Source organism: Heterodontus francisci, chromosome 4, assembly GCF_036365525.1.
Source record: "Heterodontus francisci isolate sHetFra1 chromosome 4, sHetFra1.hap1, whole genome shotgun sequence".
NCBI classification, from domain to species: domain Eukaryota; kingdom Metazoa; phylum Chordata; class Chondrichthyes; order Heterodontiformes; family Heterodontidae; genus Heterodontus; species Heterodontus francisci.
In genome coordinates this window covers 65714264-65741811 of record NC_090374.1, presented here as the reverse complement: position 1 = coordinate 65741811, position 27548 = coordinate 65714264, and the positions used below count along the sequence as shown (strand labels likewise).

Here is a 27548-nt window from a genome sequence, read left to right as displayed (position 1 = left end):
ATAATCACAGATTTTAAGAGAATAGTCAGAGAAAGTGAAACCCTCAAGTACATAAACTGGCTTGAACCTCAACACAAACACAAAATAGTTAATATTCTGAACGATTACTACTTCCGAGTATTCACAAGGAAAGTCATGCACGTGTTCACACCCTCAATGGAGCTAACCATAGTAAAATCAAGAAATTCAATAATGAGATTGAAATTCTAGATCGATCTAAAGGGCTCAATACAAATAAATTCCTGGTGATAAATCGTGTTAATCCCGGTGTGCTGAGACATACTAGAAAAATTAGTGCAGCACTGAAAATCATTGAGGAAGCCAGCAGAAACTAGGGAGGTACCAGGGCAACAGACTGATGCATTTAAGTTCAAAATAAGAGGGATGTGGATTTAGAAGAAGCAATTCAAATTATAGAGTGAGTTAGGTAAAATATGTAGTTGGGAAGAACAATGGGTGATAAAATTTAATGCAGATACTTGTAAAGCACTTCATGCCGGAAGAAAATGTAAGTGACCCAATGAATAATGTTGAAATAGCAAAAGATGAAATGAAAGATACCTAGAAGTCTCAGTAGTTTGATACTTAACATGTCCGAGTAATACCAATCAAAAGAGCTGAGGAAAGACTAGAGAAATACCGGAAAGGTTTCGTCTTGGAATGTGGTGATTCATAATTGCATCAAAATAATAAAAAAAAACAACTTGCACTTATATAGCACCTTTCTCATCCTCAGGAAGTCGCAAAGCCCTTCACAGCTAATGAACTATTTTGAAATTGGGGCGGCACAGTGGCGCAGTGGTTAGCACCGCAGCCTCACAGCTCCAGCGACCCAGGTTCAATTCTGGGTACTGCCTGTGCGGAGTTTGCAAGTTCTCCCTGTGACCGCGTGGGTTTTCGCCGGGTGCTCCGGTTTCCTCCCACAGCCAAAGACTTGCAGGTGATAGGTAAATTGGCCATTGTAAATTGCCCCTAGTGTAGGTAGATGGTAGGGAATATGGGATTACTGTAGGGTTAGTATAAATGGGTGGCTGTTGGTCGGCACAGACTTGGTGGGCCGAAGGGCCTGTTTCAGTGCTGTATCTCTAAATAAAAATAAATAAAATAATAAATAAATAAAAAATAAAATGTAGTTGCTGTTGTGTAGGCAAATGCACCAGATAATTGGCACATAGCACTGATACAGAGAGCCAGTTAATTTGTTTTGATAATTGAGGAATAATTCTTGAACTGGACAGCAGCACAACTGTCTTGCATTTCAAATAATTCCATGGAATCTTGTACATCACATTAATAGACAGATAGATTTAACATCTCGTATGAAAGATGGCTCCACTGATGGTATAACAGTTCCTCAGTGCTGCACTGAAGTGTCCGCTTACCTGATCAAGTCCTGGAAGTGACTTGAATGTTATACCTCTGAGTCAAGCTGTTGCTTGTGTACATCTAGACTGGCCAACTACATTCCAGCAGATGAACAATAAGAGGCATCAGTCTTGAAAAATGATTAGTTTGTCATTTTACCAGATTGAAGCAGTCATGATAACACCATTGCCAACAAATTTTGCACTAAAGAAAATTATTATTGTTCTCCCTGAAAACTACATTGAAATAGTTTGTGGTACACTAGATATGACAAGCTAGCTTTTTCCACCCATTAACTATGAATGGGTGGAAAAAGCCCGGGCTGAATTTTTGGGCCCCGTCGAGGGCGGCAGTGGAGGTGGACAGGGCCTGAAAATACTAGCGTCAGCTGGCATGTCTGTTTCCCAATGCCATTTTTTGCTGAAGTAGGTTCAGGGTCGTTAAGAGTTTTGTAAAGCCTATTTAAAGTTTCCTATTTAAAGCCTATTTTCCAGTTTCCCGAACCGACAGGGAGGAGTTTAACTGCCTGGAGGCCCTCCCAGCCTGCCTGGTTGCGGATGCAACCAAAGGCTGCCTTGCAGATGGATTCCACCGCCCCCCCAACCTCCCCAAAGTGGTGGCCTGGCTGCTGTATCTGTTTTTTATTTAAACTTTTAAAAAAAAGTTGGTGAGGGTGCCTCCATGTTGAAGGGCCCTCTCAGTTACTTGCTATCCGTTGCAGGTTGCTGCTCCTCTCGAACTGGAAGCCCTCTGGTCTCCATGCCAATTAAGGGGGCATCTCGGTCAAAATCCCAAGGAGTGACTGTTGGGGACGAGCACTGATCCTAAGATAGTTCCGATTCCTGTTTCCTGCCCCTGGAGGGAAAATCTAGCCCCTAGATTCAGTTGTGTTCTGGTGGAAACATTGACAATGATGACCATAGGGACTGTCGAAATTGAGTATTCAGTGCAGTCTCTAAAAATAAAGCCTACTCTTAGGCATATGAGGATTTGTAGTATGAATTACAAAGCTAAAGTTGAACATGAGAGGATATATATAATATAATCGTCTTATAAGAGCTACTACTTGGAGTTATATAGTGCCATTAACTTACAAAATACTCCAAGGCACTTCACCGAACGGTAGTAGAAGTATTATTACAGAAGTCAAAAAGATAGCTTTTTAAGTGGTCTTTTAAAGTCTGAAGGGAAATAGTAAAGCAGACAGATTAAAAGAGAATGTTCCAAAAAGTAATGCTGAGGTGGCTGAAGGGTTTACTATCAATAGTCGACAGAGGGAGGTTGGGATGCACAGAATGTAGAATTGGAATTCTCCCTCCCCACCCCTTAGTCATGTAATCTCCTGTGAGAGGCAAAAAAGAGGAAAAATGTCTCATTGTTCATCATAGAGCCAGAGGGGAAAAAAATAATTTTTTTCAAAATATTCAATCAGTAAAACACAAGCTGCTGTTATAAATCCATGTTGACTGTTCCTGATAAATTAAATTATATTATGGACTCTAGGAGTTTACTTACAGCAAAGAAGGGGTCTACAATTTTCTGGCAGATCTTTTCCCCTTTCTTGAATAAGGTTGTAACGTATGCCGAAGATGTTTGGAAAATTATGCTTAGTACAACTGCGATCTCTTTCCCATCATTCTTTTGTATTCTGGGATGCCTACCATCTGAGCAAGTGACTTTTCAAATTTTAGCCCCGTTAACTCCTCCACAGCCTCTTCAAGTATTCTGTATTTCTCCAGTTCCAATTTTACATTCCTTTGTAGGCGCCGAAGCAAAATACTGATTAAGCATCTCCACTATTCTTTCACACCCTCTCATACAAGGTGACCCCCTTTATCTCCCAAGTGATTCCACACTATCTTTAACTACCTTTTTGCACGTGCCTGTAAAGTTCCTTGCTGTTTCTTTTTATGCTGACTGCTGTTTCTACTTTTATGCCATTATTCTGCTTGGAGTTCTTAATCTCCCCTCTGGCTTCTCTTCTATGATCTTTGTACTTCATAGTTTTTTTTTATATTATCCTTCTTCTGGTTATCATGTCTCTTTCACACTTATTTTTTGCTGAAACCTTGCTATTTATCATAGAATTCCACTTTTAACCCCAGCAGGAATATGTTTAATCTGCACTCTATTCATCTCGTACTTGGATATTATACTCTTGTGTTCTCTCTTTTTTGCCCAATCAATTAATTTTTTACTGAAATTAGATAATTTCCAGTGTACTCTTTTACATTTAGGAACATAGGAAGATGGGAACAGGAGTAGACCATTCAGCCCCTCGAGCCTGTCCCGCCATTCAATGAGATCATGGCTGATCCATATACCTGCCTTTGGCCCATATCCCTTAATATCTTTGCTTAACAAAAATCTATCTATCTCAGATTTAAAATTAACAACTGTTCCAGCTTCAAATGCTGTTATTGGGAGAGAGTTCCAAACCTCTACCACCCTTTGTGTGAAGAAGTGCTTCCTAACATCTCTCCTGAACGGTCTGGTCCTAATTTTTAGACTGTGCCCCCTGGTTTTAGAATCTCCAACCAGTGGAAATAGTTTATCTTTATCTAGCCTGTCTTTTCCTGTTAATATCTTGAAGACTTCGATCAGAGCATCCCTTAACCTTCTAAATTCTAGCGAAAAGAGGCCTAATTTGTGTAATCTCTCCTCGTAACTTAACCCCTGTAGTCCAGGTATCATTCTTGTAAACCTACGTTGCACTCCCTCCAAGGCCAATATATCCTTCCCAAGGTGTGGTGCCCAGAACTGCTCACAGTACTCCAAGTGGAGTCTAACCAGGGTTTTGTACAGCTGCAGCATAACCTCTGTGTCTTTATACTCCAATCATCTAGATATAAAGGCGAGCATTCCATTCGCCTTTTTGATTATTTTCTGCACTTGCTCGGGGCATTTTAAAGATCTATGCACCTGAATCCCCAAGTCTCTTTGGACATCCACTGTACCTCTTCCCATTTAGAAAGTACCCTGCTCTATACTTTTTTGGTCCAAAATGGATAATCTCACACTTGCCTGCATTGAAATCCATCTGCCACAGTTTTGCCCACTCACCTAAGTCTGTCAATATCTCTTTGCAATTTTATGCTATCATCTAGACTGTCTACAATGCTGCCTAACTTTGTATCATCAGCAAATTTGGATATACGACTTACTATGCCATCATCCAAGTCGTTAATGAATAATTGAGGCCCCAACACCGAACCCTGCAGGGCACCACTAGTCACATCCTGCCAATTGGAGTACTTACCCATTATGCCCACTCTCTGTCGCCTACCACTCAACCAACTTCCTAACCATGTCAATAATTTGCCCTCAACTCCATGGGCTTCTAGCTTAGTTAACAGTCTCTTATGTGGGACTTTATCAAATGGTCTTCTGGAAGTCCGTATAAATGGGCGGCACAGTGGCGCAGTGGTTAGCACCGCAGCCTCACAGCTCCAGTGACCCGGGTTCAATTCTGGGTACTGCCTGTGTGGAGTTTGCAAGTTCTCCCTGTGTTTGCGTGGGTTTCCTCCGGGTGCTCCGGTTTCCTCCCACATGCCAAAAACTTGCAGGTTGATAGATAAATTGGCCAATAGCAATTGCCCCTAGTATAGGTACGTGGTAGGGAAATATCGGGACAGGTGGGGATGTGGTAGGAATATGGGATTAATGTAGGATTAGTATAAATGGGTGGTTGATGGTCGGCACAGACTCGGTGGGCCGAAGGGCCTGTTTCAGTGCTGTATCTCTAAACTAAACTAAACTAAACATCCATAGACATTCCCCTGTCCACTACCTTAGTCACCTCTTCAAAAAACTCAATGAGATTTGTCAGGCATGACCTTCCGGTCATGAATCCATGCTGGCTTTCCCTGATTAACTGAAATTTTTCGAGGTGTTCAGTCACCCTATCCTTGATTATAGACTCCTGCAACTTGCCCACCACAGATGTCAGGCTAACCGGTCTGTAATTCCCTTTCACCCTTCTTAAAAATTTGACATCTTTTTTCTGTAGTTCCTTATTAAGTTAGGTGCAGTCTTTCCTAAGGGCTCTGCTGCTTTTTGATTGCTTATTTGTCCTGCTTTGTTACCAAGGATCAGATCTAATATTGCATCCTCCCTTATTGATACAGCATGTCATGCTCCTGTTGTTTTTTTGGGGGGAAATATGCAGTGTGCCTTTAAGGCTGTAAGAGATCAGTACTTCTTTAAGGCAGCAAGCGTCAGAAGTTACCAAGTGAAAGTGCATCTTGGTTGCCCTGGATACAACTATTCAGAGACAGGATGTGCAATAAAAACAAGAAATGCTGGATTCACTCAGCAGGTCTGGCAGCATCTGTGGAAAGAGAAGCAGAGTTAACGTTTCGGGTCAGTGACCCTTCTTCGGAACTGACAAATATTAGAAATTTTTTTGCATTTATTTCATTTCATCTTAGTTTGTTCAGTTTGCTTACCCACTGTTTTTTTCAGGTTGTTTTTCTTCAGGTTTGCACTTGCTGATGTTCAATATTCAGTATATTCACACCTAATCTGTACTAATGCTTTGTCTTTCAACACACCATTAACATATTGTTTGCCTTTGCTCCGTGACCTTTTGGTCAGCTATGTGGCCTGGTCCAATCTGCACCTTCTCCTTTGTTATCTCTTGCCCAACCCCCACCTCACTTGTTTATAATCTGTGACTTTTCTAATATTTGTCAGTTCCGAAGAAGGGTCACTGACCCGAAACGTTAACTCTGCTTCTCTTTCCACAGATGCTGCCAGACCTGCTGAGTGATTCCAGCATTTCTTGTTTTTGTTTCAGATTTCCAGCATCCGCAGTATTTTGCTTTTATTACAGGATGTGCAATGTTGCCTTTCAACTTTGAAACGAGCTGGAAAAAAAAACTGGCTTTGCAGAGACAGTTGAGAGACAGTTTAAGACACAGACTGTTCTGCCAGCATGTACTGAAGGAAATAGGAGAGATCTTTCAGTCATTTTAAACTGTTTATTTTTACCTCTCAAAATTCTAAAAGTTAAGCCAGATTGATTCTTTTGAAAGTCGTTGCGAATTGCTGATCTGCTGTTGTCATCGCTGGAAAGAATAAGAATTTGAAGCTTCAAATGTTGAACTGAATTGCTGAATGGCCTATTGACGAAGAACTGTTTTCGTTTCCTCGTCGGACCCTGAAAGATTGCGAGTGGACTTTGAATCAGAGGACTGTTCATCAGGAAGTGTAAATCTGCAAGGACTTTACTGTTATTTCTATTTTTTAGATGTTGGTTTATCTTAGTGTTTAGGATTTTAGTTTTCTTCTAATAAACAGTTAATTTGTTAATATCAAAAGATACCTGGTTTGGTTCACCTCATTCAGGGGTTACTAGATTGTTTAATTCGGCTGTGGTTTTTTGATTTGGAAAGCTTAAAGATCTATGTTGTGCAACCTGTGGGGCAGCAGGACTGAATTGACAGTGCGTTGCTCCCACCGCAATCAGAATCATATATTTGCCTTGAGCGGTCGTGCCATAACACTGCAACACACTGATTGAGGAAACCGATCTAGGTGTATTATAGAAACCCTCCAAATTCTAACTGCAAAATTTTGTCTTATACAAATCTACCTTAGAATATATAGATCCGGATTTTGCAGTCAGTGCAAAGTGATGAAGTGGTGCCGTTTGCCACTGACTTCAAAGAAAGCTGCCCACAAAGACCGAGTGATCTCTGGTGTGAATTCCACTTTCCCTGACATTAATTTCATTCTGGTGCCAACGATAGGAGATCTCTGGAGTCCAGCAACAGTAATGTGTCATCAAGCAGGCTAAGCAGCCAATTACATTGAAGAGTTCTCACGGACAGCAACCCAGGAAGTAAAATGCACTGATTAGCTTTCACTATTAAATCATTTTACAGAGAACAACATAAAGATTAGGACATACAATTGGTAATCTCAATTGTATGGTAGAAGCTAAAATATAAATTTTTAAAAAGAATTTTCATCTATGAATTGCTTTTATAATATAGAACTTTGATGTTCCTCAAGTATAAAACTAGTTTTTCAGGGCCAGAGAAGTTGTTCAATAATTGTGACTTAGTACGTAGTTAAAAATCCAGTTACACGTTCAACAAGGCGAGACGAATGGCATAAAAAGTGGAAGTTCACATCAAGTCAGTGTCATAGAGTCATTTACGTCACAGAAGGAGGCCATTCAGCCCATCAAGTCCTTGCCGACTCTCCATGGAGCCATGCTGTCAGTCCCACTCCCCGGCTCAATCCCTGTAGCCCTGCAAGTCTATTTCTCTCAGGTGGCCATCCAACTTCCTGTTGAAGTCTTTGATCATCTTTGCTTTCACCACCCTTGTAGGGCAGTGATTTCTAATTAATTTTCATCTGTCAGGACTTTAACAGCACATTCTGTGGACGGGTGTGGAATCACTGGAAGCAGTTTCTGGATTTCCACTTCTAACTGCAGATGCGCAGATGCGAGAAGTGTTCAGTTTCACCGAGTAATGATGGTGTACTCTGTCAGTTTTGCCGTCATTACAATCGCAAAATCTGGGCTATGTAGTCCCCATAATTAGAACAACTGTTAATTGCATACCTCTCTAAATTTCTCTGTGCTCAATTGCATTCTCACTATTTGGTTGATAATGTACTTATTTCCGAACTCAACCGGACTCTGCCTAAGCCTTAAAATTGCTCAAGGCCTCCTTTCTATTGTAATAGTGTCCTTTATGTGTAAGGCCTCCTTTTCTTTTCCTCCTCTTGCTCCTGAAAATAGTAAAGGCAGGAATATTTAATTCAGAGCCATGTTTCTATCAAGCTAACATTATCAATGTTCGTCTATTGTAATTAGTGTCCTCAGCTCCCAAATTTTATTTCTAATGCTTTGCAGAAATTATTTTTCCTTAAGTATGACTCTGCATCCCTCTCTTGAATGAACTATTGTAAATGGCTTTGATCTCTCACCATGCTTATTCTTAGTCCTATCCCATTTCCACCTGATTTGCTCTTCCCCTGCCTCACTAGTTTAAATCTTTCCCACTCTGTTAGGCTGTTGGTACCAGTTTCATTTAAGTGAAGCTTATCCTATCCTAGTGAAGATTCTGTCATGATCCCCTCATCAGAGAGCTCACTTTGAACCTTTCCATGCTGTCCAGCTATGAGACACTGCGAGTGCACCAGTGTGTGTAGCAACTAGAGTGCAACTGACCTAAAGAGTGACTTTGGTTTGGGCATGAGCTCAGTGGAGAATAAGAGCTCGGCTGCTGCATCAGACTGAGATAAATTAGCAGGTGATTTGGGCCTGCTTCTTTCAGTTCTCCTTGGATATGGGAATGGTACTGGAGGGTTGAAAATCATAGAATGGTTTTCAGCACAGAAGGAGACTATTTGACCTGTCATGTCCATGTTGGCTCTCTGCAAGAGCACCTCACCCTATCCACATAACTGAAGTTCCTCATCCCTGGAACCATTCTCCTGAAACTTTTCTGCACCCTCTCTAATGCCTTAACATCCTTCCAAAAGTGTGGTGCCCAGAACTGGTAACAATACTCCAGTTAAGACTAAACCTATTCCCGCTCCCCTGCCTTTTCCCCACCCCTGCAAATTTTTTTGTCTTCAGATAATTATCCAGTTCTCTTTTGTAGGCCTCGATTGAATCTGCCTCCACCACACTCTCAGGCAGTGCATTCGAGATCGTAACCACTTGCTGCGTTAAAAAAAAAAGTTTCTCCTCATGTCGCTGTTGCTTCTTTTGCCAATCACCTTAAAACAGTATCCTCTGGTTCTTGGTCCTTTGGCCAATGGGAACAGTTTCTCCCTATCTACTCTGTCCAGACCACTCATGATTTTGAACACCTTGACAAAATCTCTTAATCTTCTCAAAGGAGAATAGACCCAGCTTAGAACATAGAACAGGACAGCACAGTACAGGCCCTTCGGCCCACGATATTGTGCCGACCCTTTAACGTACTCTAAGATCAAACTACCTACATACCCTTCATTCTACTATCATCCATGTACCTATCCAAGAGTCGCTTAAATGTCCCTAATGTATCTGCTATAGAACATAGAACAGTACAGCACAGTACAACCTTCTGCAACCTATCCACATAACTGAAGTTCCGCATCCCTGGAACCATTCTCCTGAAGCTTTTCTGCACCCTCTCTAATGTCTTAACATCCTTCCAAAAGTGTGGTGCCCAGAACTGGTAACAATACTCCAGTTAAGGCTAAACCATTGTTTTATACAGGTTTATCATAACTTCCTTGTTTTGTACTCAATTCCCCTATTTATAAAGCCCAGGATCCCACATGCTTTATTAACTGTTTTCTCAACCTGCCCTGCAGCTTTCAATGATTTGTGCACATATTGTTACGACCGACTGCTGCAGTCAAAGCCCCCAATCCAAATATACGATTCTAATTGTGGTGGGAGAAACGCACTGATAAGCCAATCATGTCGCTCCACAGATTGCCTAACATATCATTTAAAAAACTTTCCAAATTAAAGAAAGACCCAGCCAAATTGTACCATCTATCAACCCCTGAATGAGACTAACCAAACCAGGTGTCTTTAAATCAATAAATTAACACTTTAATTAGAAGAACTAAATTCTTAAACACTATCAAGATATAACAACATTTAAAATAGAAAAAATTAGGCCTTGCAAAGTTACAGTCCAGTGTTGCTTGAAGTCCTCACAGAATGTTGCTTGATGTCGAAAAAAGGTTCTTCCACAGTAGAACAGTCAGTAGTCTAATTCCAGCAGTAGGTGATGCGTTCCTTCTCCAGCAAATTTCAACAATTAACGACTTGCAAACACTTTCAATAGAATCAACCTGACTTTAGAGTTTTTGAGGGATAAAAGATTGTCACAGTCTAACTTCCTTTCCTTCAGTTTAAATTACCAGAGATCTCTGTTTTGGCTTGACATTTTTAGAATTTTGAGAGATAATAATAAACAGACTAAAATCCTCTTCCTTCAGTTTAAATGGTTGAGCGCTCTTTTTCCAGGTGCTGCCACCACTGCTGTCTGTCTGTGTGTCCTCTGTGTCTGTGTTCTGTTGGAACAAACTGTCTTCAACTCAAAAGCCAGTTGAAAATTGAATTGTAACAAATGTATCGCTTAATACTCACTCCCAGTGGCGGGTTCTATGGTAACGAGAATGCACCCTTTGAATCGCGGTCTCCAAATGGCTGTTTCTAAGGCAATGAAAATGCACCTTCCCATAACTCCTGAGGCTTGCGGGTTCTTAAAGCAATACTGATCCTTTGCAAGCCTTAAAGGCAAACCGCATATTCCCGGGAAAAAATCTACAGGACCATGACAATATCTCGCAGGTCCTTCTGCTCCTACATCCCCTTTAGATTTGTACCCTCTCCTCATTCTTCCGACCAAAATGAATCACTTCACACTTTTCTGCATTAAATTTCATCTACCATTTGCCCACCCATTCCACCAACCTGTCTATGTCCTCTTGAAGTTTATCACTATCCTCCTCACAATTGATAAACCAGAACAAAACCAGTTGTCACTTGGAAGAATATGGTTTAATTAATGACCATCAACATGGATTTGTTGATTAAGTTGTATGGTTGATTTTATGCATATAGACTTGTTAATAAAATTGAAGCCCATGGGATTAAAGGGGCAGTGGCAGCATAAATATGAAATTGTCTGAGGCACAGAAAGCAGAGAGTACTGGTGAATGGTTATTTATCAGACTGGAGAGAAGTGCAACAAGATAGGATTAATTAATGACCTCAAGGTTAAGGTGCCCCTAGGTAGCAGCGATCATAATATGATTGAATTTTACATTCAGTTTGAGGGAGAGGAGAGTGGGTCCAAGACTAATATTTTAAATTTAAATAAGGGAAATTATGAGGGCATGAAAGCAGAGCTAGCTGAAGTGAACTGGCAAATCAGGTTAAGGGATAGGTCAATAGAGATGCAGTGCAGACATTTAAAGGGCTATTTCAGAATACACAGAATAGATACATTTCAATGAGAAAGAAAAATTCCAAGGGTGGGACCCACCATTTGTGGTTAACTAAAACAGTTAAAGATAGTATCAGACTTAAAGAAAAAGCTTATAATTGCACAGAGATGGAAGGCAGGTCAGAAAATTGGGCAGAATATAAAAAACAGCAAAGAATGACTAAAAGATTGATGAGGAAGGTAAAATTAGAGTACGAGAGAAAGCTAGCTAGAAATATAAAGACAGATAGTAAGAGTTTCTATAGATATTTAAAAAAGAAAAGTTAACAAAGTGAGCGTTGGTCCTATAGAAAATGAGTCTGGGGAATTAATAATGGATAATTAGGAGATGGCAGATGAATTGAACAGATATTTTGCATCGGTCTTCACTATTGAGGATACAAGTAACATCCCAGTATTATCTGTAAGTCAGGAAATGGAAGGGAGGGAGGAACTCAAGAAAATTACAATCACCAGGGAAGTGGTACTGAACAAATTGTTGAAGCTGCGGGCTGACAAGTCCCTGGGTCCTGATAGACTTCATTCGAGGGTGTTAAAAGAAGTTGCTAGTGAGATAGTTGATGCATAAGTTTTAATTTTCCAAAATTCCCTAGATTTGGGGAAGATTCCATTAGATTGGAAAATAACGAATGTAACTCCTTTATTCAAAAAGGGAGGGAGACAGAAAGCAGGAAACTACAGGCCAGTTAGCTTAACATCTGTCTTAGGGAAAATGTTAGAAGCTATTATTAAAGATGTTATAGCAGGGCATTTAGAAAAATTGAAGGTAATCAGGCAGAGTCAACATGGTTTTATGAAAGGGAAATTATGTTTAACCAATTTATTGGAGTTAACTTTGAGGGAGTTACATGTGCTGTGGATAAAGGGGAACCGGTGGATGTATTGTACTCAGATTTCCAGAAGGCATTTGATAAGGTGCCACATCAAAGGTTATTGCAGAAAATAAAAGCTCATGGTGTAGGGGTAACATTTCTTTTGGGCCTCCTTATCTCGAGAGACAATGGATACGCGCCTGGAGGTGGTCAGTGGTTTGTGAAGCAGCGCCTGGAGTGGCTATAAAGGCCAATTCTGGAGTGACAGGCTCTTCCACAGGTGCTGCTTGTTTGTCGGGGCTGTTGCACAGTTGGCACTCCCCTTGCGCCTCTGTCTTTTTTCCTGCCAACTACTAAGTCTCTTCGACTCGCCACAATTTAGCCCTGTCTTTATGGCTGCCCGCCCGCCAGCGGTAACATATTGGCATGGATAGAAGATTGGCTAGCTAACAGGAAACAAAGAGTAGGCATAATTGGGTCATTTTCTGGTTGGCAAGTTGTAACGAGTGGTGTGCCACAGGGATCTGTGCAGGGGCCTCAACTTTTTACAATTTATACAAATGATTTAGATGAAGGGACCAAAGGTATGGTTACTAAATTTGCTGATGACACAAAGATAGGTAGGAAAGTAACTTGTGAAGAGGACGTAGGGGGCTACAAAGGGATATAGATAGGTTAAGTGAGTGGGCAAAGACCTGGCAAATGGAGTATAATGTGGGAAAGTGGGAAATTGTCCACTTTGGCAGAAAGAATAAAAAAGAAGCATGTTATCTAAGCGGTGAGAGATTGCAGAGCTCTGAGATACAGAGGGATCTGGGTGTCCTAGTGCATGAATCGCAAAAGGTTAGTATGCAGGTACAGCACGTAATTAGGAAAGCTATTAGAATGTTATCGTTTATCACGAGGGGAATTGAATACAAAAGTAGGGAGGTTATGCTTCTGTTATACAGGGCTTTGGTGAGACCACATCTGGAGAACTGTGTACAGTACTGGTCTCCTTATTTAAGGAAGGATGTAAATGCATTGGGGGCAGTACAGAGAAGGTTTACTAGACTAATACCTGGAATGGGCAGATTGTCTTACGAGCAAAGAATGGACAGGCTAAAATCCACTGGAATTTAGAAGACTAAGAGGCGACTTGATTGAAACATATAAGATCCTGAGGAGTCTTGACCGGGTGGATGTGGAAAGGTTGTTCCCCTTGTGGGAGAATCTCGAACTAGGGGTCACTGTTTAAAAATAAGGTGTCGCTCATTTAAGACAGAGATGAGAAATGTTTTCTTTCAGAGGGTCGTGAGTCTTTGGAATTCTCTTCCTCAAAAGGCGGTGGAAGCAGAGTCTTTGAATATTTTTAAGGCAGAGGTAGATAGATTCTTGATAAGCAAGGGGGTGGGAGGTTATCGGGGGGTAGGTGGAAATGTGGAGTAATCAGTTCAGCCATGACCTTATTGAATGGCGCGGCAGGCTCGAAGGGCCAAGTGGCCTACTCCTGCTCCTAATTCATATGTTTTCCCAGGGGGGCTGGTATTAAGATCACTGTTCTTTTTAATATATATTGATGACCTGGACTTGGGTATAGGGGGCATAATTTCAAAGTCTGCAGATGACTGAAGACTTGGATGCAAGAAGTATGAAGTGATGCATTTTGGGAGGAAAAATGAGGAGAGGCAATATAAATTAAATGGTACCATTTTAAAGACGTTGTAAGAACAGAGACACCTGGGGGTTCACATCTACAAATCTTTAAAGGTGGCAGCACAAGTTGATAATGTTTTAAAGAAAAGGAGGATATGGGATCCTTGGCTTTATAAGCAGAGACATAGACTATAAAAGCAAGGAAGTTATTGTAAACCTTGATAAATCACTGGTTAGGCCTCAATCGTCCAATTCTGGGCACTACACTTTAGGATGTTGAAACTGTGGAGAGGCTCCAGAGGAGAGTCACCAGAATGGTGCAAGGGATGAGGGACTTCAGTTATGTACAGTGACTAGAGAAGCTGGAATCTTTCTCCTTAGAGCACAGAAGGTTAAGATTTGATTTAAAGGGGAGATTTGATAGCGGTGTTCAAAATTATGAGGAGTTTTGATAGAGTTGATGGTGAGAAACTGTTTCCACTGGCAGAAGGCTTGTTAACCGGAGAACACCAATTTAAGAAAATTGGCCAAAAGTCGAGGTAAGATGGGGGGGTTTTGAGGCATTTTTTTATGCAACAACTTATGCACTGCTTGAATGGGTGTTGGAAACAGATTCAATAGTAAATTTCAAAATATGTACTTGAAAAGGAGAAATTTACAGAACTATGGGATAGAGCGGGGGAATGGGACTAACTAGATAACTCTTTCAAAAAGCTGGCAAAGAGGCGATAGGCTGAGTGGTCTCCTTCTTTGCTCTATGATTCTATGATGCCCATTTCCTGTACCAAAATAAAAGGCTAAAGGAAGGAAGAATCTGTAGTCATATTGTGGCTTTCACGTCCTCAGGACATCCCAAAGAGCTGCACAGTCGATTAAGTACTTTTGACATATAGTCCCTTTTGTAATGTAGGCAAATGTAGCACTCAATTTGCACACAGCCAGGTCCCGCAAACAGCAGTGAGATAAGTGACTACGTCATCTGGTTTATTGGTGTCAAGTGACGGATAAATTTTGGCCAGAATACTGGAAGAAGTCCCCTGCTTTTTGAATAGTACTATGGTATTGTTTACCTGCACCTTAGAGAACAGATGGTGCCTCATTTTAATGTTTCATCCAAAAGATAACATCCCTGTAGGGCAGCACTCCCTCAATAGTGCACCAGTGATGTGTCAAAGTTTACAATAACTTCCTTGCTCTTATAGTCTGTGTTTATATTTAGAAAACCAAGGATCCTGTATCCTGTTCTTTTTTTTTAAAAAAGGCATTATCAACTTGGATCATGTGCTCAAGTCTTGGGTGGGTCTTGAACCCATGGCCTTCTGACTCAGAGATGAGAGTGGTACCACCAAGCTGAGGCTGAATGAAGGAGTGATGCAAAATCTATATTTAAGGGCACAAAATGAAGTTCGCACTCCATTTGGAGGAAATCCCTCCATCTATATTATAAGCTTACGGAGATGTAAGCAAGTTACAAATTCCTACACAAATGCACTTTGTCAAAATCACCCAGCATCCTGGGTTGCCTGTTTTGTTAAATCATAAAGGCTGAAGTGCAAGGGGAGAGCCAACTGCGAAACAGCCCTGACAACCAATTTTATCTGCAGCACCTGTGGAAGAGTCTGTCACTCTAGTATTGGCCTTTATAGCCACTCCAGGCGCTGCTCCATAAACCACTGACCACCTCCAGGCGCTTACCCATTGTCTCCCAAGACAAGGAGGCCAAAGAAAAAAAAATTAGCTCTAAATAAAAGGTCAATCTTTATCAACTACAGTTAAGCAGCAGTGTAACATAGAGTCCTAGTCATTTATGGCACAGAAGGAGGCCATTTGGCACATCGAGTCCATGCTGACTCTCTGCGGAGCAATCCAGTCAGTGCTCCTCCCAGCTTGATCACTATATCCCTGCAGTTTTATTTCCTTCTAATGCTCATCCAGTTTCCTTTTGAAATCATTGATTGTCTCCGCTTCTACCACCCTTGTGGCCAGCACATTCTAGGTCATTACCACTCGCTGCGTAAAAAATAGTTCTTTTTCACATTCCCCCTGCACTTCTTGCCCAAAACCTTAAATGTGTGTCCTCCAGTCCCTGTACCATCAATTAATAGGAACATTTTTCCTTGTCTAACTTATCTAAGCCTGTCATAATCTTGTACACCTCTATCAAATCTCCCCTCACCCCTCAATCTCCTTTGCTCCAGGGAGAACAACCCCAGCTTTTCCAACCTAGCTTTGTAACTAAAATCCCCCATGCCTGGAACCATTCTGGACCCTCTCAAGGGCCCTCACATCCTTCCTAATGTGTGGTGACCACAAAAGTCAAAAATGCTATTCTGACTGATCAAAATGTTTAGTATTAGTAAGATACCTGGTTAACCATGTGCTTTTTGGGTTTCCTGACTTATAGGACTCTGTTTCATGTAAACTTCCTGTCGCCACTAATTATGGTACTCCTGTGGGTGAAGCCTATTACAAAGGACTACATCATGAATCCACCGCTTGGTAAAGAAAGTATTCCTTTGTAAGTATATCTGTTTGATGAAGAACCTACTTGCATAACAAATTACATTCAGTTCACTTTAGAATGTGGCCTTCTGGGATTTCCCCCAGTTTGGTGAGACAGCTTTAAATACTAGTTCATATTTGTTGAGCTTTTCTATTGAATAGAAAACCAAAAGAATTCAACATTCAACATTTAAACCAGTATCATGCAAATCTCCTCATCTGTAGCTCTGACATGATTCAGTATTTAGATGTATGAGCATTTATGCTGAGCTAAGGTCAGGCTGGTTAACGACATGCTGATTTTGCTGAGAATTTCAGTGAAAATTATTTGCATGTTGCAGCCACGGTGTAAACTCAGCTGAAGATTTATTTAATTTCCTCCCACTTAAACAGGGAGGCAGTGAATCCAACCTCACTGAGTTATTGTAATTTAGTGGTTACAGTAGAGGAAAGAGAATCCCACATTATTTTACAAACATTTCTCATTTTAATGTTTATTAATTCCCCTTATTAGATTTTAAATACAACTTAAAAGTTTTAGAAGATTAAAATTTAGCTTCACATGCTTGGGACATGCAATCAAAATAATTTATTTTATCTAGTAGAATGCAGGTGGAAATTTAACCAAAGTGACATAGTACTAATTAGGAATAGACTTCAATTAAAATGTGAAATGTGTGGTTAGCACCGCAGCCTCACAGCTCCAGCGACCCGGGTTCAATTCTGGGTACTGCCTGTGTGGAGTTTGCAAGTTCTCCCTGTGTCTGCGTGGATTTCCTCCCACATGCCAAAGACTTGCAGGTAAATTGGCCAATAGCAATTGTCCCTAGTATAGGTAGGTGGTAGGGAAAATATAGGGACAGGTGGGGATGTGGTAGGAATATGGAATTAGTGTAGGATTAGTATAAATGGGTGGTTGATGATCGGCACAGACTCAGTGGGCCGAAGGGCCTGTTTCAGTGCTGTATCTCTAAACTAAACTAAACTAAAAAGCAATTAACTCTTGTCAATTGATTTATATAAAAACAAAACAGGTAAATAACTGCTCAATAATTGAGGTTTATAGGGATAAGTATAGGCAAATGATTAGATATCTTCTAAATAAATTTTGGAGAACTATATAGCAATGCTCAGTTGTAAAATTAAAGTGCTTGATCTGTTCTGAAAGATTCCGGTCCTTTTTTTAGTCTTTTGTTTGAATAATAATGTTATTAAATTATTTGCAGAATGTCAGAGACTACATATGACTCATTGCGACTGTGGATTATTATCTTACTTTGTGTTCTTCGCCTGGCCTTAATTCGCCAACATCTGCAAGCATACCTAAACTTGGCACAGAAGGGTGTAGAACAGATGAAGAAGGAGGCAGGACGAATTAGTACAAAGGATCTGCAAAAAATGGTAAGAGAATGAGGCCAGAAATATGGAATGCATAAATGCTCAAAGTATTAAAGTGGATGAGCAGCTAGATGTTGCAAAAAAGAATAAGGTGGAAAAGAGAGTCAGTTAGTACTTGAGAGTTGTGATGTAGTGGGGAGAAGCCTGGACATGCATTTGAAAAAACTAGACATTGTAATAGTATTGAATTTATAGGAGGGCAAAAAAGTGGATTTTTGCACTGTATAATTGATTTGAATGTAAGCATGTAAATACTATATATATTTGTGTGGGGTGGGGGGAATATGAGATTCACCATTCTAGTGACAGTTTACCTAGTTATTGCTGCAGTTTCTCTTTTTATGAGTTTTCTGGGCTGATGCCTGGCCCAAAGAGAATGCCAGCACAGGTAAAGCCTGGCTACCCGAATCGAACCCAACTAGACCCGACTACATGTGTCGGGTTCAGGTCAGGTCTTTATTCCAAGTCCAGCATTCGGGGTCGGGTTGGGCTGAACAGTGCTGCTTCTGGGAAGTCAGGGATCAGGCTTACTTATGATTCCCCACAACTCCATCTGCAGGAATAGCCACTGCCGGAATGGATGAAGGATATTCGAGTCGGGTCGGGTGCGAGAAAAAATTAAAGGACTCGGACTTGGCTCGGGTTCGGGTTGGCTGTGTTCGGGTTGGGCTCTGGTCAGGTTTTAATTTTATATCTGAGCCAGGCTTTAATCACAGTTGCACTTAGAATTTCAGAAAAGTTTTCAAGTGTGATTTTGTAATAACTTTGCACCATCAGGCACAGAACTGAATCCTGAATAAACAAGTTAGTTGGTCACAATATGGAAGGCTAGGTTTAAACTGGTGTTTTAATATTCTGAAATTATTGAGAATTTTGAGAAGTTAGGTAAGAGCTTAGACATATTCATATTGTGCAGGTATTTTAGAATAATTGGCTGTGAGATGGGAAACATTAAAGTGCTTGTAATTCTATCAGGAGAAAACCTTGTATTTATGCAGTGCCTTTCGTGACCTCAGGACTTCCCAAAGTACTTTACAGTAAATGAAGTACTTTTGAAGTGTAATCACTGTTCTAATGTAGGAAACGTAGCAGCCAATTTGTGTACAGCAATGTGATAATGATCAGATGATCTGTTTTTTGTGATATTGATTGAGGGATGAATATTGGCCAGGGCACCGCAGATAATTTCCCTGCTGTGTTTTGAAATAGTGTTATGGGATCTTTTATGTCCACCTGAGAGAGCATACGATGCCTCGGTTTAACATCTCATCTGAAATAAGGGAAGTTTTATAAAATATGTAAATTGCAACATGCCGAATAACATTTTAGTACAACAGGTTTTGGCTTTCAGTTTTATTTTAGCCCATTTGCTAGGAATAGAACTTGAGAAACTGTTGTCATAGTGCATTTACAGCATAGAAGGAGGCCGTTCAGTTTATCGTATCCATGCCAGCTCTTCAGGGAGCAATTCAGTCAGTCCCACTCCCCTGCTCAATCCTCTGTAGGCCTGCAAGTTTATTTCCTTCAAATGCTCATCCAATTTCCTTTTGAAATCATTGATTGTCTCTGCTTCCACCATCCTCATGGGCAGCGAGTTCCAGATCATTACCAGTTGCTGCGTAATAGAAACATAGAAAATTGGAGCAGGAGTAGGCCATTCGGCCCTTCGAGCCTGCTCTGCCATTCATTATGATCATGGCTGATCATCCAACTCAGTAACCTGTTCCTGCTTTCTCCCCATACCCTTTGATCCCTTTGGACCCAAGAGCTATATCTAACTCCTTCTTGAAAACATACAATGTTTTGGCCTCAACTGCTTTCTGTGGTAGTGAATTCCACAGGCTCAAAACTCTCTGGGTAAAGTAATTTCTCCTCATCTCAGTCCTGAAAGGTTTACCCCGTATCCTTGGACTATGACACCTGGTTCTGGACTCCCCCACCATCGGGAACATCCTTCCTGCATATACCCTGTCAAGTCCTGTTAGAATTTTATAGGTTTCTATGAGATCCTCCCTCACTCTTCTGAACTCCAGCGAATATAATCCTAACCGACTGAATCTCTCCTCAAACGTCAGTTCCGCCATCCCAGGAATCAGTCTGGTTGTAATGTTACGACCGAGGCGGGAGGAGTGCAATGTTTTTTTGTAGTTCCACTTCTTCACAGGTCACATCATATATTTAAATGTTTACCCAGTTACCGATATAGTCAATCATAGACTCTTTTTTATCCCAGAATAAAATACACCAACAGGTTTCTTTCATAAACAACAAAATGATCTGTTTATTACAAAAAAGACTTAACCAGTAACGAAGTAAAGCATTAACACAGAATTATGAAAGTTCCCTTTTTACCTTTTCACTCTCTCTCGCACACACACACGGTTAACTGAAAAATAGAGATTTTCTCTTTCGAGGTTTATTTCAAAAAAGACAAAAAAGAATGACTTTGGCCAAATACTTGCTAATTCGTGATTGAAAAAAAGCAGAGATATGGAAAGTTGTCAGATGTCCTTTTTTTGTTTGGCGTCCCAAATACGTGTAGACGGCTATTTCTGGGATCCTTTTCTCTGGAGCAATTCGTTCAGGCGGCTATTTATCCAGCAGGTTTTTCCAGCATCTCAGGAGAAATGCTGCAACCAGGGTTTCAGGCAGGCCTTTCAGGAGGAATATATCATCAATTTCTCTATTTTTTACACTCACTTCTAAGAGCTTCTCAAAGAGATGGAAAAACTGGCAGGTTTTTCAAAGAGTTGGAAAAGTCTGAGCTGGGGTGACTGCTCTGTTGGCTGGTTTTTAAAACTCCAACACACTGTCCAAAGCGAAACCAAAAACATCTCAAGAGTCAAGACTTCTGACCCCTATAAATCTTGACCTATCACTTCTCTGTAAACATCTCCCCCAAGGCAAAAAGCCCCTGCTGGGTATTTATCTGAAGACAGGTGACTTCCAGTATATGTTGTTTGCAAACAAAACTTCTCAGTCCTTTCAATGACCCCAGTGAAAAAAAATCCATGGAATTCTTTTCAGTTTTCTCAAATAAAACAATGTTCGTAATTCTAAAATACATGAGTCCTCAAAAAAAACAAAACAAAAAATATAGAAGTACCGTCATAACAGCAAAAAAAACTTCCTCGCATTCCCCATGCATCCCTTGCCCAAAACCTTAAATCTGTGTCCCCTTGTCCTGTACCATCCATTAATGGGATCAAGTTGTTCTTTGTCTAACTTACCTAAGCCTGTCATAATCCTGTACACCTCTATCAAATCTCCCCCCAATCTCCTTTGCTCCAGGGAGAACAACCCCAGCTTTTCTTATCTAACCTTGGAACTAAAATTCCCCCATTCCTGGAACCATTCTGGCAAATCTCCTCTGCGCACTGTCATGGACCCTCGCATCCTTGCTAAAATGTGGTGACTTAGAACTGGATGCAGTATTGTAGTTGGGGCCTCACCAGAGCTTTCTAAAGGTTCAGCATAACATCCCTGCTTTTGTACTCCAGTCTCAAAGACTTATTTTTGTTTTTAAAGCAAGTAGCCTATTGAGGCAGATAAGTAACACTCTATTTCTTCTTTACTTAAAGGTTGCCCGGGTTTTTTATTACCTTTGTGTGATTGCACTTCAGTATGTGGCACCTATGATTATGCTTCTTCATACAACATTGCTTTTAAAAACCCTGGGTGAGTGCAAATTATCAGTTGAGTAGAAAATGAACTTATATTTTTCTTGCATTAATTTGTATAAGATACAGTTGAGCCACAATTCTTAAGAATTCTGTTTCTTTGATGGTTTGTTGTGTAAAGACAGCACCTGGTTTAGTGTTCAGCCATAACAGACCAGAATGTCCCAAGTTTGATTCCTGACCTCAGTCAGTGCAGTGGTTGGTGGACTGCAACTGGCCTCTGTGCCACTCGGGAGGAACAATTCAGAAACATTTATGCTTCTGTTCGCAACCCAGTGATCCCTGTTGGAAAGTGTGTATGCACAAAAGTCAAGTAAGAACCCTATTGAGCTTGCCTGTTATGCCTCCATGGTAAATAGCCTGCCGCCACTCATTGAGTTGACTTACACATGTAGATTTGCCATTTGGGCATCATATTGGAGGGCTGCCAACACCCATGCCATTGTACGAATTGGCGCCTTGCAAGATAAATGAAAATTGGGGAGCAGAGGGAGAGGAGAACCAAAAAAAGTTGCAACAATCTTTATCAGCCTGACAATTTCTGCCATAGGCAATTCTGGTTGGTTAAAACTTACAAAGTGTTTTGTTTGAAGCAAGCTTCATAAATCTTTTAAATTTACATGCAAAGCAGTTGCTACTATTTCTTTTTAATGAACGTTAATGTGCTTAAACAGTTAAAAAGGTTAGTTCCATCTAGTAAAACTAAAATATTGGTCAAGACTTTTTAAGGACATTTGCTCCATTGCCACTGAGCATGAGAGTGCCCTCTGTTGGCTGTTTGCATGTCCAATTTCTTGTGACTGCAATAATGCTTGTTCTTACAAGTTTGACTTCCAGTTCGTAGTTTTGCTGCCTTTCTGACTAACGTCTGATTCAGGGAAATGCAAGTAATACAATTTGATTCCTGAGACTGATCTTAAATTATACTTCTAGTACAATCCTATTGCACATCTTATTTATCTCAATAAATCCAGCTGCCTGTGGAATTTTATTAATGATTTTGAATAGTTCTACTCTCTTGGACAACATATGTATAATTTATATATTTCCAATTTTATTTTACAATTTAAAAAGAAGGGATCGATGCAAGGGTTTTAGTTTTGTAAGAAGGCAAGCAGAGAAAGAATGTAGTGGCAGCAGTGTATGAGAGGGGGCAACAACAGCACAGAGGGAGAGGTGGCAGCATGAAAGTGCACGGGGAAAAGGGGCAGTGGCAACACACACTGGGAGAGGCAGCAACAGCAAATGGGGAGGAGGCAGCGGTAACAACACATGGAGCAATGGGGGCAGCAGGGGTAACACACACGGCACTGGCCATAGAGAGGAAAGAAGTGTGGTCACAGCACAGAGGGAGAGAAGTTACAGTTTGTGATTGAAACACAGACTATCTCAACTTTTAGAATAGGTTAGATAGATGATTGTAAGAAGTGCAACTGAAGTGACATGGAAAAAAGGCGAGCGTGTGTGTGCATGCTGGATTGCTTTGGGTTAAATGTTTCCATGTTGTAATTCCTATTTAATTCTATATAAGTTTTAAACTCAAACCTGAGACTGGTTGATAGTTGGAGTTTTGGATGCCAATGAAAGAAGTAAAGCCTCCCTTTTTCAATAAAATGGTGTCATGGTCGAATCTTAAGCCTATCTGTCACTCTAATCTATCAGTCGGAATTGACAGTCTTAATCTATGATGAATTAGCTCAAGTATGTTTCATTTTGGTGTGGGGAGGTTGGAGAAAAGAAAATCTTTTTGTATTCCAGGTGTGCACTGTGCCATGTGTTTGTTTTACATTAGTAGTGAAATATCCCTTTTCCTTCCCTTTATTGTTGAAATGTCCTTTCTAATAGGTATGGTACAGATTTGAAAATCAAGCTTTAAGAAACTGATTGACAAACTGGTGTTTCATTTGTCTTTCTTGAAACAGGTAACCAATCCTGGGGTGTCGTCTCAGAATCTTCCTATGTGTCTCCTGCGGAGATTACTGAAGCCTCCAGTTCTGTCAACTCAGCTACCCTTGTACCTAATGAAAACAAGAAGCTAACGGTTACACAAATAACAATAGCACTGGGTGGTCTGCAGAACGTTTTCACTCCATTACTCTTCCGAGGCCTGTTCTCCTTTCTAACCTGGTGGATTGCAGCTTGCCTGTTCTCCACAAGTCTTTTTGGTCTTTTCTATCATCAGTACCTGACAGTGGCATAAATGACTAGCATAACAACGCTGGTCTTCAAAATACTCTTCCAGATCTGAACCTAAAATCAAAGCCACTTCTTTGGAGTTAGAACAAAAGAAAAGCTTTAAACCATTGTGGAAACAGCATATCGCTAAAATTCAGAGCACAGATCAACCTGCTCATTTCAAATGCTTCCTCTGGTTCTCAGGGTGAATAAATGTCTTAACAATTTGAAAACTAAAAGCAGGGATGATGTCATGTTTCTAATACCATGGATAGATCATTTATCACTGGTTTTTGATGGAACTTTGAGATTACTGGAGGTTATCAACAAAAGATAATTTGCCCTAATTGGTTGGTAAACCAGTAGGCCAGAAATAATGGTATCACCATGAATAGGATTAAACTTTGATAGTCTTAAATCCCCATCTCCACTTATAACTTTCCATTTGCTGTGAAATTATAGCTCATCTGAATTTTAAGTGCGGTCAAAATTTAGCAATGGACTAGAAATGAAACAAAATAAATCTCTTTAGAATTAGCTTTCCAAAATGCCAGTCTGGCTAATGTACAGTTTAATTTGAATCTCACCATTTTTGTTGCCCCTCAGTTTTTCCCAGCATGCAGTAACTGGATCCTGCTTCTTCATTGCAGAAGCATAGTTACATAAACATTGAGAAAATGGGGAAGGGAATTCTTTCCTTTCAGCTTCTGTTCTTCTCCCCAAGTGCATATGGGGCCTTATTTTATTGTTCTAACCCATGGGGCTTTTGAATATAACATTGAGGATTGATTAAATGGTTGTAAGTTTTGAGCTAATGATGGTAAGCAAATCTAGTTTGTGCAACAAAAAATGATATTGACAGATCTCTTAGTAGAAACTGAGCCGTAAGTTAAAATGAGTTGTGTTTATCATTTTATTGAGCAATCCAGCATTTTTCACTGTGAAGAAGTATTTGCAGCTGGAATATGAATGTAACTACTGTATATTACAGTAAAAGTTAAATATTTCAGATTTTTAAGGGAACAAATTTCTTTGAAGTTGTGGCTGTTGCTGTAAGCGAGTTTGATTTGTTGCTTGATGTGAGCCATTAGGTGGTGATTTAAAAAAAAAATATTTTTGTATTGTCCTAAAAGCCCTGCCATACCACAGAGCTCTGATGCTGTGGCTGTCTGAGTGGAAGAAGCATGTGTTTATAAAGCACAACAGCTGTGACTACATTAAGTGGAAAAAGAATTATGGTCCCCAGTTCTTAAATAACACTTTCAAATCTAGTGAATGAATCATCATTTTCTGTTGTTGGATTTTTTTTTTGTTTAATGTAGCAGCATCTTAACTTTTCCACAAATTCTGCTGAATTCTGATTTTATTTTAGACAGCAAGTCACAACATTATAAATTAAACATTTAAAATCTTTGTTTCATGCACTTCAACGTCAGTGAATTAACACTTTTCATGTACTAAAACACCACACGTGACTTTACCAGGTGATCGGATGATATAAACAGGAAGTGGGAGAAAAGTCTATTGAGCAATTCCATGTAATAAAAGGCTAGTGCGATTAGTACATTCTCCATTAGCTATTTTAACACTGAACCACTAACATTTCCATTGTGATTTTAACATTTTAAAGATGATGAAAAGATAAGACAATAGATACTTTTGAATTTCTTTAAAACTACATTTAAAGATATTTTAATAAACAATAGTCTATAAAAAAACTGATGACTGCAATACCCCTGTATTATGTTGAATTTCAATAGTTGATATGGGAAAATTTAACATATTAGAATATCCTCAAGAAAACATAATGTGCCAAGCATGTTTATCCCCTTTTTATTTTTAGCATATTTTATTTACTTTGTACATTTGTTACAGAACAACATTTGTTCTTGTGGACCAGTTAAATGCTATGAGTTCAGGAAAAATATGTAACTTCACATTTCATTTGTAAGCAATTGATAGAATTGCTGGACATGATTAAATAGTCCTCAGGCTCTAGATTTTAATCCAGTTTGCTAAGGACATAGAAATAAGGAATTCATTTCAAGCTTCCAATAATCCTATTGGATTTTGTCATTTAAAGAACAAATTGTGAATAGCATCTTTGAACAATTCTGTTTAAGACAAATCATAATCTGGTCAAAAAGTACAAAATACAATTCTATCCAAATTTTTCCAATGCAAGTCTTTTGATACATCATCGGCCACCATCTCTATCCATTTTAAACAATGCTTCCTTTGAACAGCAAGTTCAATTTCTCATCTAACATTTTTGTATATGAAGTGCATTTACAGTAGATGCAAATGAAATAACGAAACGTATCTGACAAGTAATATTGAAATTCCATTTATAGAATGAAGTAAGCTTATCTAACCGTTAATAGTGAGACCTATTTGCTTGTTACGCTATTAATACCCAGTTGTAATAGCTGCTACATTTTATACAGTTGTGTTCCAAAGCAAATAAAATTGGTCCTTTCATCTTCCTTGCTTATTCTAATAACATCTTCCTCAGTGAATGTGACTGTTTTACTGACAACATAAGTTTGAAGAAAGTATGATCATGTTTATGAAATTATTGCCATACTTGAAATCAAAATTGTCATAAATTTGAATTGGCTTATACTTGAATTCATTTAATTGTTTGTCAGTACAAATTGATCTCTAGAAAAAATTATATAGTTATTTATCATTCTCTGCTCCATACTATAATATAGAAAGACAGAAGTAAGAGTAAATCTTTGTAGGCATTGCTGGCAAGAGTAGTGAATAATGGTTAACTCATTGATAATTCTTTTAAAAACTATGGACAGATGTAGTTTGCTCCAGTTCATCTGGTCGGATTATGCATTGTTCAAAGCTAGCTGAAATCAGCATTGACCACTGTCACAGTATTATAAGAGAGCTCGAAGAGACTTAGTAGTTGGCAGGAAAAAAGACAGAGGTGCAAGGGGAGAGCCAACTGTGCAACAGCCCCGACAAACAAATTTCTCTGCAGCACCTGTGGAAGAGCCTGTCACTCCAGAATTGGCCTTTATAGCCACTCCAGGCGCTGCTTCACAAACCACTGACCACCTCCAGGCGTGTATCCATTGTCTCTCGAGATAAGGAGGCCCAAAAGAAAAGAATAAGAGAGCTACAGGGGTTGGGGTAATGTAAAGCGAAACAATTGTTTTCCCAAACTTTATATAAGTCACTTCTACCCCCAAATCAAGGTGACTATTTTAGTAATTATTTATAAAGTTCCTTGCACAGTGTGACAATGCAAAGGTGAAATTCCATCTGTATAGTTGTAGATCTGAGATGGAGTTAGTAAGTCGAGGTGACTTGTAATTAAACGAGGACTATAAAGTCTGTGAAGAGTATTAAGGACTATAAATCTCGCGCTACCTATACACTGAATTTCAATATCAAAATTTGACTTGTCATGGGAATGACTTTAATGTCAGTGAAGTCAAAATCCTGGGAGAGCATTTGAACGTTTATAATTCTGATTCATAGTCCTAAAGTTGGAACATCAAACATAAATATGTAATCAGGCAATCTGTGGTAACTATCCATAGCCAACAGTAAATGTCTGAGGCCTTTCTAAAGAATTGTATAATTACACTTGATGTTTAGTTAGTGCAGTATTGCACTCCAAGGGCTTGATGCCTTTCTTTTTAATAAATCACTGTTATTGATTTGAATACAGCAGGGTATTTTCTTTCTGGTGCATATGTGGGTGGCTGTTACTTTGTAGGATAAGATATATGTTGCAGTAGAACCAGTGTAAATTGGTCACCTTGGGGACTATACTAAATTGGTTGCTTAAGACAGATGTTCTTTGAATCTAGGTAATATACTTTAGATTTACGCTCTGAATCCAACTAAAATGATGCCTGTAAATTTATTTAGTGCAGGTTCATAATTCAGTTTACTTCTGTTGTATTGGAAGCAATGTTCCCTTTAAAATTTAGTTGTGCACAGCACTTTTTTTTCAGTGTGCTGTCACTTTAAAT

The 27548-nt window shown here is 39.7% G+C and overlaps 1 protein-coding gene across 3 annotated transcripts in view; it reads left to right on the top strand.

Annotated features, from left to right (window-relative positions):
* Nucleotides 1-27236, top strand: part of tmem161b (transmembrane protein 161B) — a 179875-nt gene extending 152639 nt beyond the window's left edge. For all 3 annotated transcript variants that reach the window (XM_068029650.1, XM_068029651.1, XM_068029652.1), the window contains 4 exons: nt 16197-16310; nt 17521-17695; nt 21274-21370; nt 23295-27236. In XM_068029650.1, the coding sequence (XP_067885751.1) occupies nt 16197-16310; nt 17521-17695; nt 21274-21370; nt 23295-23572 (664 nt within the window). In that variant the 3' untranslated portion in view covers nt 23573-27236. The remainder of the gene's footprint in view (nt 1-16196; nt 16311-17520; nt 17696-21273; nt 21371-23294) is intronic.
* The last annotated feature ends 312 nt before the right edge of the window (nt 27237-27548 follow it).